At 36.6% G+C, this 11,672-nt stretch overlaps 1 protein-coding gene across 2 annotated transcripts in view; it reads right to left on the bottom strand.

Moving 5' to 3' along the window:
- Positions 1–452: 452 nt before the first annotated feature.
- Positions 453–11,672, bottom strand: part of CUL4B (cullin 4B) — a 32,851-nt gene continuing 21,631 nt past the window's right edge. For both annotated transcript variants that reach the window (XM_014792817.2, XM_014792818.2), the window contains exons 16-21: positions 11,400–11,507; positions 9,875–9,988; positions 9,051–9,156; positions 7,539–7,711; positions 5,853–6,005; positions 453–3,702 (exon numbers count right to left, since the gene is read on the bottom strand). In XM_014792817.2, the coding sequence (XP_014648303.1) occupies positions 3,607–3,702; positions 5,853–6,005; positions 7,539–7,711; positions 9,051–9,156; positions 9,875–9,988; positions 11,400–11,507 (750 nt within the window). In that variant the 3' untranslated portion in view covers positions 453–3,606. The remainder of the gene's footprint in view (positions 3,703–5,852; positions 6,006–7,538; positions 7,712–9,050; positions 9,157–9,874; positions 9,989–11,399; positions 11,508–11,672) is intronic.

The following is an 11,672-nucleotide window of genomic DNA, read 5'->3' as shown; positions in this document are numbered from 1 at the left end:
TAGTCTTATAATTAAAATTATAATTAATTATAATTAAAGTCTTATAATTAAAGACTTTATTATAAGAATTTGAGGATATGAGGAAGATCTGTTTTTATAGCTTGCAAAACTATTAAGTTCCCATGTGTCTCTGCAGCACATTCTTATATTCTACATCAAACATAAAAGGTTCTACAAAAGAAAGGTTAGATTTTTTTTTTACTATGCTAGACATAAATTCTAAGGATGATTAATTATAGAAGTATATTATGTGCCTGTTCAAAAAAAGAAATACTCTTTAATAGCAAGGAAAAAGGAAAAAAATTGAACAAAGTGTTAAATTTGAACCAAGTGTTTTCAGGTGAACAAATCTCTTCACTATTCAAATGTAAAGCAAATTTTTTGTTGGAAACTGAAAATTCTTGATTAATGAAGCATTAGCAAGGATACCATATAAAGCATAATTATGCAAATTCCTACTAGTACTGCTCTTTTCTTTTTAATGAACAATTTGGTTTGGCAATTTTATGTAGATGAGAGAACAGAACATGTTTATAACACTCCTGTCATTCACAGCATTAAACAGAATGGTCATTAAAACAAACAAAAAACAGCTAATATAAAAAAGATTTATGGATACTAAGATTAAAAAACCAACTTCTGAAAATCTTGAGACACAGATGTCTAACAGAATAAACTGATTTCCTGAACTGTACACATATGTATAAGATAAGAATTTCAAGAGTATGGCTAAACATCATGTTAAGACAGTTCAACAGACTCTGGAACTGGGTTCAAAAAATCTTCTTGATCTCTGGTTTGGTAAGGTTCTTGAGGAGCATCTTACTGTTAGAGTATATGGCCCAGAATTCATATTAACAGAAAAGGCAGATCAAGTGCCATGACTAAAACAAGAGTATATTTAATCTTTCATTCTCCCCTCAACTTAAATCTGGACTAGTTTCATAGTGACTTTATGAAACTATTTGACTTTGAGGATTTGAATGAAACAATGTTTATACTTGTACTTGATTTTTCTAAAATATGACATTTAAGAATAAATACCCACCTTGAGGATTCCTGGGAATTTTACTCATCCTTTACCATACCCTCCTCCACATTCCTATAGCATTATCACCACACCACCACAAAAATAAAAAGAGAAATTTAAAAAATATCAAAACTGACAAATGTGAATTCATTAAAAGAAATTAGGAAGATTTTAAGTTCTATGGTTTAACTTTCTTAAAATATTTGAATTTTAAAGATCTTCTCCACAAACTTTTTTTAAATAAAAGTTTTATTGGAGAAAAATAGAACCACCACGTACACAGGGAAAAGAGCACAAAAATTCAACTGATACAGAACACGAACTAAAAATCACAATTATCCAATGTTGTTTGCAATGACTTGTCAATTTCTTAAACAGCTCCCCTCAACTTCTTTTAATAGTCTTGCCAATTCTTCAGCTGAAACAGCATCAAGTTTTCAAAAAATTAACAGCCTCAGGGAAGGGACCAGCTTTCAAGATAACAAAGGTAACACCAAGAGTCTCCTCATAACAGGACCAATTCTACCTAAAAATTCCTTGAGTGTAACTATCAAGCCTTATAGAACAGTCTACGTATCTCAGAGACCATCAGGGATGAGTTAGAACATTGAAGTCAATGGTCCAGTACAGAGAGACAGCAAACGATAGCTGCATTTTCTTGTCAGATGAGCTCATGTAAGGAAACCAGGGAGGAGTTGAGAAAATATAGGCAACGGCTGCTCAAAAAGAATTAGGAAGGCATTCTAAATACCACATATTGTTAAACAACAGTGTGCAAGTTGATGCAATTAAGAGAGAAACAGGCAACTTGTTTTAATAACTGGTCACAGGTCTTTGAGAATTCAAGAAAACAACTGACAGCAGACACAAGAGCCAATGTCTCCTCAGCTGATGGTTAGGATCTAGGTATTCTTTCTAATGGCTCCAAATAGTCAAAGAAATATACTGTTGCAAAAAGTATTAAAGCTGTTCTGCTGGCCCCATGGCTTGGCGGTTAGGTGCGCGCACTCTGCTGCTGGCGGCCCAGGTTCAGATCCCCGGCGCGCACCGACGCACTGCTTCTCCGGCCATGCTGAGGCCGCATCCCACATACAGCAACTAGAAGGATGTGCAACTGTGACATACAACTATCTACTGGGGCTTTGGGGAAAAAAATAAACCTTAAAGCTGTTCTTATTTTTAACAAAATCAAAACAAAATTTTCTGCTTCTCCTCCTAGATCAATTCCCTTCAGAGCTTCAAAGAAAAACAAACAAGGAAGCAAAAAAAACCTCAAAAAACAAAAAGCCACACAAAACTAAAAAACCAGTGATGGTAAAGAGAATCCTTTTACTCACATTATTAATTTGAAGAAAAAAACTTTTGCTATTTTCTATGTATGAACAATTCTAGGACACTCCCCTAAAAAGCAGGTGTCCAGTGGCTATGAGAACTCTTGTCTTTAAGCAATTTTGAAAGGAATGAGATCAGCATGAAACAGAATTCAAAATTCCCAGCTAGGGGGTGTGTGGGGAAAACCAGGAAGGACTTTTACATCTGAACAGGAAAGGCTCATTCACCAACAAAAGAGTTGGGGTGCTTCCAAAATAAACTTTGGTAGAGAAAATAGGAATGCTAAATCCTAGGACGCCTGTAACAATCTACAATTGGTCCAAGTTAAAGACAAAACTGTGCAAACAACATTAAAGGAAGTTGAAAACTAATTGATGAACTTTTGTTCCTGTAAAAATTTACAAAACGTCGGTTTTGGTCTCTTTTGCGATGTTCGTATTGTATTCATTTTTAATATGAAGGAAGTTGGATTTTTCTCTCCTACCATGTTCTTCTAGTACAACTGATCAGCAATTTTCTATTTCAGCTATTTTTATAAGTACCTGTTAATCAGCACGGTAAACTCAGGGCTAAGCCATATACACATCCCAGAGTCATAAATGGAAAATTTTAGGATGTGTATATATAAGAGATTATGTAAGCAACTGTCCCTCTACTTGAAAACTTGTTTCCAAATAAGTTTTTTTAAAAGATCCCTTTCAGTGTAACAGAACATTACTTAGTAAAATATCAATAGCTATCACAACTTATTTTTCTTTTCAAGGGAAATCACAAAACAAGTGAACAACCAAGTCCAGGGTGGTTTTTCTATTTGATAAATACATCCAGAACTCTGTACAGTAAATAAAGTTTGCATGCAGTTTAAGTATCTTTAAATGACATTTTAAGCAAATAAACCTTTTGCTTCATAATTAATGGTGTATAAGAATCCCCCCTCCTTTTTTAATAGCCATAGGGACCTCTTCCCCAGTTCCAAAGAGGAATCATGAAGACCAGGTACTTTCTTAAGAGTTTTCTGCACATCATACTAAATAACATGCAAAGAGTTCAACAACATTCTTCTTAAAGGTAAGTATTACTCTTTAAATGGGCATGTTAACCACTGGAAAAGTCCACTCAACTATTTCCATTACACTGCTTCATTTGGTCATCGGTAGTATAAAAGAAGTCAGACAATAGAGGATCAACAGGTTAGTTTATCCACTGGCTACTGCTTATTACATCAATGCTCCAAGGCCAACATTTTACGCAATGTAGTTGTACTGGTTGGGATTTTCTTTATCTCTTTCCATGTAGTCCCGGTCAATTAACGATTCTATTCTCTTCTTAAGGTCAGCAGGCTGTAAGAGAAGGCAAATTTTCTGTTCAAAGCTCATAACCATTGGCTCAAGCCCATTTACCAACACCCCATCAAAAAAAAAGAACAGTTTTGGCTCACTGATTTAATGTGTTCTCCTTAATTTTTTTAATTTTTATTTTTTTAAATCTTCTTAAATTTTTAAAGATAAAAGTAATGAAAATAAACCAGGTTAAGAAATGTTTTTATATTACACATATACTGTCACACCTTGCCATATTGCTATACGATACTTTCTATTATTTTTCTATTTTAAAAAGGTCTTCTAGGGGTGCTGGCCCAGTGGTGTAGCAGTTAAGTTCACACGCTCTGCTTTGCGGCCCAGGGTTCGCCGGTTCTGATCCTGCACTCAGACCTACGCACTGCTCATCAAGCCATCCTGAGGTGGTGTCCCACATAGAGCAACTAGAAGGGTGTACAACTATGACATATAAGTACCTACTGGGGCTTTGGGGAGAAGGAAAAAAGGAGGAAGACTGGCAACAAATGTTAGCTCAGGGCCAATCTTCCTCAAAAAAAAAAAAGGTCTTCTAAGAACCAGCTATTCTCTGCACAGCTAAATACAAAAGACTAACTTATCCTAATTTCACATGAGGAACACATTATAATTTAGGGAAACAGAATGCTATTTAGTTTTGCCAAAACAGTTTGAGAAGATAAGTAGACCTTTACTATGGGCTAAAGATAGTTTTCAAAGTTAGGTTACATTTTTATAAATTAAATAAAAAATTTACTAGTGAAATCACTATTTACAAGAATACTACAACAAATGGTTTGATAAGTGAAGTATCATCTCATAATTCAGATCTTAGTATTTCAGCTTTAACGTAAGAATTAACTGTTACGTACTATAAACGATTTGGATTTCTAAATCCTACTTGTGGTTTAAAAATCATCGAGAAAGGTTATAGCTTGTCCTCATGATTGCATTCTTAGCTCTTAGATGACAAAATTCCACTGTCTTTTGTATTTAGCCTATAAAAAGACTATAATCTTGCTTGCTAATAGACAGTTTTCCAGATTACGTAAAATAGCCACTCAATCAAGAGGGGTAGAGGGAAAATAGTCTGATAGGGCAGCCAAAATTTCAGCCAGTAATTTTACCCAGTAATTCCAAGGTCTGAAAATCAAAATGACTTTCTCTTAATTATGGTGAGAGACCTAGAATATCAGCACAATATTTATTATAGTTATCCTCTAACTTGCTTAGCCTCGGTGATCTCTCTGGCTGGAAGTGAAATGGTTACTAGGCAGAGCATGAGGGTTAAGAGTGTGGTAATGACAAGGCAGTATCATGTTTGGAGAGGAAAGAAAGACGACTTTATCAGAATTAACAGCTAGTGAGCACTTACTATGTGCCAGGCCCAGTGTTAAATTTTTCACCTACATTATCTCATTTAAGCCTTACAATAATCTTATGAGGTAAGTACTATTATGAAGCCCATTTTACAAACAAGGAAACAAGCTCAACAAGGTGAAGTGATTTGCCTAAGCCCAAAGCTCATGAGAACCCTAACAGCCAAGAGTCTATCCAAACTCATTTAATAGTTTATCATCATAAGGATTTGGGAATCTTCTAAACCTTGTTCAACAGTCCAGTACAACACCACACTGTCTAAGCCTCTTTATTATTGGGCATTTACATTGGAATGTGTCCATTTAATGATCAATTTTAGTTTGCCAGAACTATCGCTAAACTTTTCAAAAAGATCCCTAATGATGGTTAGTTATCTGTATAGTTTTTAATGGACACTTATATAAGCTAACTAAACAGGTGATTTAACTTCATTTAAAATAACCAAATCTGTCAAATACCAATGTATTTCAAGGAGGAAAAAAAAAAGCTCAAAAGAAATATAGTAAACGATCTTGAAAATTTCAAAGACTCATTCAGCAGCTAAACTTTCAAGTATAAGGGCTTTTATAAATTGTTTTCCCCTTTTGTCACAGCTGCCCACACATGCCAACAAAGGTTTTTTTTTGAATCATATATATGAGCATGAGAAATTAAAACTTTTGTCCCTCCAAATGATCTTGAGGCTTTAATCTATGTTTGTAAGATTCGTATCTGCAAATCTAACATATTCTCTTTTATATGTAACAAGCTCAATATGAAAATACAGAAGTACCCACCTTTACTGGAAATTTCAACTGGTTGTACACTTCTGAAACAAGGAGATTGTGGCTAAGTGTCTTTCTCATCTTCATAATTCGAACAATTGCAGCATCAATTTGATACTGTCTGTCTTGAAATACTCTTTCTGTAGTGCTTGCTTGTTCCTCAACCTAACAAAAAAGTTTTAAACTTAGGAATTGTACCTGAAGTGAAACTTGATTACTTACACAAACTGTACATTTTGTGTATATGACACACTGTTAATGCTTTAATATACTGAATTATCCAAAGGAATCTTATAAATACCGACAATGACAGAAAAAACCCTACACACATAACTCCTTTCTGTCCTAATTATATTGCCCTGCACCAATGAAGTAATGCCAATATTAGTTAAGAGAAAAATACCATCTTTCAGTTGCTTTTCTAGAAGTAGAGATGGCTAATGCAGAATTTATCATTTTCTTTTACTCTGTCCTCAAAATCTTCTAAATGTGTCACAAGGGGTGACTGACAAGATTTCCGTATGACATTAGCTTATCTGTGACAGTGACTGACTCTGACCTGTGACTCAAAGCATGGTACTGATAACTAGCTAAGCTAAGTAGAGTCAAACATTTTTTAAAAATTAATTTTTATTTTATAATATGCAAATCAGAAACGCACAGGTAGTGCTTATATTCATTCAAGACTAACAGCAATTTAGGTGTTTAGGAGTCAGTTTAACAATTTTAATGCTAAAGAAAAGATGTTCATCTTTAGCACCTAATTAAAACTACAGTTTGGGCTTTCTGTAGTCAGTTTCTGATACAGCATGAATGTTTTAAAAGGACACAATAATCTTCTAAGGGATTATCACATCTTTGATGTGAATGTGAATAAGACAGGAACTTGTTTGAGATACTGACCTCTGCCCCACATTAAAACATTTCCTCAAGTACTGCATTAAACCTTACTGAATGGAAACCAACTGGTTTCAAATGCTGCAGTTGATGGTTTTCTTAGTAAAAGTCTCTTACAAATTCAAATGGCAAAAACAAACAAAATATTCACTTTTAATCAAAGAAATACTAAATTATTCAGATTTTTCACCAAGCAAGTTGGCAAAGATTTAAAAAATATATCATCTTTAGCGCTAGCGAGGGCACCATTAAGAGAGGCACTCATGCTGCTAGACAGTGTAAATCGGTCTAGCCTTTCTGGAAGACAATATGGCATTACATATTAAGACTCTTAAAATGTTCCCATTCTTTTACCCAAAAAATCTACTTCCATGAAAACATCATAAAGGAAAGCTCAAAGAGATTAAGATTTAGGTACAAAGATGTTTCTTGCAGTTTTATTTACAATACTAAAAAGTTATGAATTTAATTGCCCAATGGTGGATGTTGGTTGAATAAATTATAATAGTCATGAAAAAGAATATTGTGTGGCCACCTGTCATTTTATGAAAAAATTTAATGCCACGGAAAAATTCTAAAGATTTAATGTTAAAGAGAAAAAGCAGGATATAAAACTATGTTGAGTATCAGGTCCAACTGTGTGTACCTCCCTCCAAAAAAACTTAAAAATCAAATAATGAAATATACTCAGCTACATATGGGTACAAAAAATGTTAATGTTAGTATTATAAACATAAAATTTTCTATTATGAACACACATAATTCCAGTGCATTAGGATGAGGAGAATGCAAAAGAAATACCGTTTCTTTCATCTGAATTTGATTGATCTTTATCCTGAAAAGTTTGTGTTTGAAATCATCATTACAAATGAATTTGTCACCATCTTCGATATCTTTGCCCTTTGGATTTTTCGCCAGAACTCTAGCTTTGCCACAGGCCAACGACTGCAGTGTTCTCCGTAATTCTCCATCCTCTGAAGAAGAAACGCTCGCTTAGTTATTTGTTACTAGATCAACATGAACAGCTACATTCAACCTCAATCTAGCTTCCATCCATCCCTCTATTAAAATTGCTTCATTTTCCCCCCAAGGTCATCAACAACTTCCTCTTTGTCCTATACAATGGCTTTTTTCCTGGTCATCCTCTAAAGGCTTCAATTATCATTCTATGTGGATAACTACGAAATCTTCAGAAATGACATCTCACTTCTTTCCAGTCCCACATTTAAAGGACACCTCCACCTAGCTGTTTTATTATCACCAACTCCGGTTATGTCCAAAATTTTATTCATCATCTTCCCCATAAAACTGTGCTCTTTCCCATTGTTACCTGTGAAGCTACCAACCTAATCTGGTGAGAAACCTTGGAATCATCTTTTAACTCTTCCTTCTCCTTCATCCTCCACATACCTAGTAGTTGCTTCCTTAGAGATGTCTCTTCTCCATTCTCATTGGCCTCATTCTAGTCTAAGCCCCTCATCACTTTATGCCTGAATTACCCCACTAGCTTCTGGACTGGAATCTCTTCATCCTCTAAGCTGCCATATTGTCTATTGATTCCAGATGAGATGTCCAAATAAGTCACTTCCATTATGTTACACACTTGAGACCCTACAATGTAGGTTTTATCTGCTAGATTCATAAGGCTCTCCATGATCAGGCTCTACCCATTTTATCTAACTTTGTATCTCATGACAGTCCCGCGCCACATAACAATGTTTCAGTCAACAATGGAGCGCATATACGACAGAGGTCCCATAAGATTAGTACCACATGGCCTGGGTGTGTAGTAGGCTATACCATCTAGGCTTGTGTAAGTACACTCTATGATATTCGCACAACGACAAAATTGCCTAAGGACACATTTCTCAGAACGCATCCCCATTGTTAAGTGACGCACGACTGTACTCTATGCTGCAGTTAAACTCTTCATGACTCCTGCCCACACTGTGCTCATTCCTATCTCCAAGCGTTTTCTCACAGTATTTCCCTTTGCAGCATATGCCTTCTCCCTAACTAAAACTTGAAGGCCCAGCTCAAGTCCCACCTCCTTCATGAAGGCTTTCCCAACTGTGCCAGTCCACAGTAATCTCTTGCTTCACTGAACTCCTAACACACTCCTAGTCAGCACCACAGATCGGTACTTATTGGTTGTGAAATTATTTCCAGTGTCATTTCCCCCTTTCCCCATGGTTATATTACGTGTGTTGAGGAGAGGGATTATTCCTTTGTATCCCCCCAGAGCTCTTAACTAGTGGAGTGCACGTAGTGGACACTGAATAATGCTTGCTAATCAACTGATTCAACACCAACCTATTCCGGTAGCCTGCTTGATCTCTTCTAAACTGAACTCCTCTCCCTCATTAAACATTAGCAGCACCAGTGTTTGAAAGAGAGAGACCTGGAGTTCTTTTTTACCCTGTTGGAGAAACAGCAGTATTTAGCCATCATTTTTTTTTAAAACACATGAAAAATTAATCAAATAACTAATCTCTTACAGGAAAAGCATTTTTCAATTAGTGGATTTAGAAACATGGATTAACATCCAGAAAAGCCAGTATGTTCAGTGTAGGATTTAGGTGTGCTCCTACCTAAAATAAGAGGAAGGACTGGGTGACCTTTCTACAGGTCTTTTTTTTCAGCCTTATAATTAAAACAGAACAACAAAGTAATGAAAATTAATAACTCAGCCTTATGTGTCATTACAGATATTTATCACGAGCAGCAAGAAATCGCCATTTCAAATGTGTTTCTGACTTGTTTGATTCAGATTAGTTATGAAAAGCTGCGGGAAATTTTTGAAATTAGGTATGGGAACTGTTCCCCTTAACGCTCACTCTATTCTCTAGCTCCCAGCAACAAGAAGTTTCCTATCAAAAAGCAGCAGTGTGAATTCTGCATGCACAGGTGGGGAAAGGATAGGAGAAAAGGGTTGCTGGTTTTGGTTTTGCAGCAGGACCAATCAACTGTGGAAAAGACCACATTCTTATAATGTACACAAAGCTGTGACAAGTTATCACTGTGCTACGCAGATATTTAAGATAAATTTATAAAGTAGCCTAAACCTTCAAGTTAAGAAGGATGACCTCAATAACAAAGATGAAGGTGAAAACTAAGTTTTGGGAATATCCACTTACCTCTTTAAATTCTGCCTTTAGTACACAGTGTCCTAGAGTCGACTGCCACTGAAGTTTCCTGCCACTATGTTTGCCTAGGTAAAATGTCTTGAAAATTTCCTGAAGTTTTACCATCTACAGTAAATAAAATAAAGTTTTATTTAAGTTCTGTATCCAATATCACGTTCACTACTCTTTATCTTGTTTATTTTACACCTCATGTGTAATAATTTCCGGAAATTTTCAGACTATACCCAGTAGGTGCACCGACCACTTTGATGTAAGGTAATGATCTCCCAACTACCAAATCTAATGGCATTTACCAGTCTTTACACTCTTTCATCTCTCTGCAACATTTAATCCTTCTCCCTTCTGAAACATTCACCTCCAGTGGCTTTTGTGCCTCTGCACCATGCTGCTTCCTTATTCTCACTGGTGCTTCTTCACTGGTTTCCTTCACAGGCTCCTCTTGCTACCACGTGCCAAATGTGAGCCTTTTCCAAAGTTCTGCCTCAGCCACTTTCTTCCTATTTTTACATTCTCCTTCTTCTTCTTCTTTTTTTTTTTTTGTGAGGAAGACTGGCCCTGAGCTAACATCTGCCAATCCTCCTCTTTTTGCTGAGGAAGACTGGCCCTGGGCTAACATCCATGCCCATCTTTCTCCACTTTATATGGGACGCCGCCACAGCATGGCTTGACAAGAGGTGCGTCGGTGTGTGCCCAGGATCCGAACCAGCGAACCCCAGGCCGCTGCAGCAGAGCGCGCGCACTTAATGGCTTGCACCACCAGGCCAGCCCCTACATTCTCCTTAAGGAGAGAGATCTACTTCCTGGGCTTTCATGATCATCTCCATGGAGGATTCTCAATATCTCTCTCTCTAGGCCTTAACCCCTTTTCTTTTTTTTTTTTGAGGAAGATTAGCCTTGAGCTAACATCTATTGCCAATCCTCCTTTTTTTTTTTTGCTGAGGAAGATTGGCCATGGGCTAACATCCGTGCCCATCTTCCTCTACTTTATATGGGACGCCGCCATAGCATGGCTTTGATAAGCGGTGCATAGGTCCATGCCCAGGATCCGAACCTGCAAACCCTGAGCCGCTGAAGCAGAGTGTCCAAACTTAACCACTATGCCACCAGGCCGGCCCCCTTAACCCGTTTTCTAAGCTTCAGTCCTGAGTTAGACTTTTCCCCAGGAGTTAGGATGGATTTACTCAAGCACCCATCACTCAGCAATCCAACCCCCAGGTGACACATGGGCAAGAATTTTTGAGAGCTGGGCAGAGTGATGGGTACAATCTGGGGAACTGAAAGAAGAGTCAGGGAAATTGGCCCTGAACCCAGAAACTTGGCATCATTAGCTATGCTCTAATGATATAAATTCGAGAGTAATATAAATAGAAGAGTAAAATATTAAAACAGTTGGCATGGTGCTGGTGTGCTTATTGACACAAACTTTTAAAAACTATCTGTTTTTCGATGACAAGTAAAATAGAAGTGTCATGCATTTCTATGCTTATAACTCGAAGTCCTAAACAGCAACTCTTACCTCTGGTGGTAAATGGACTTCCATAGGCACGTATGTTGGCCAATAACCCATCGTCAGGATATTCACAGTTAATTCAATATTCCCAGGTACATTCTGGTTCTGCATATACTACAATAAGATCAAAAGACACACTGAGATCTTAAAAGTAAAAGTGCATACATTTCATGTCATAATAATGACCCATTAAAGAAGTTCCCCATGATAAAATTACATGCAAATACTGACCATCTTTAAAATAAAAGGCAACCATTAAAAGGACTATAAATGAAGCCT

This window comes from Ceratotherium simum, chromosome X (assembly GCF_057802395.1).
Source record: "Ceratotherium simum simum isolate JZ-2026a chromosome X, ASM5780239v1, whole genome shotgun sequence".
Lineage (NCBI taxonomy): Eukaryota > Metazoa > Chordata > Mammalia > Perissodactyla > Rhinocerotidae > Ceratotherium > Ceratotherium simum.
This window is presented reverse-complemented; position numbering and strand designations above follow the sequence as displayed.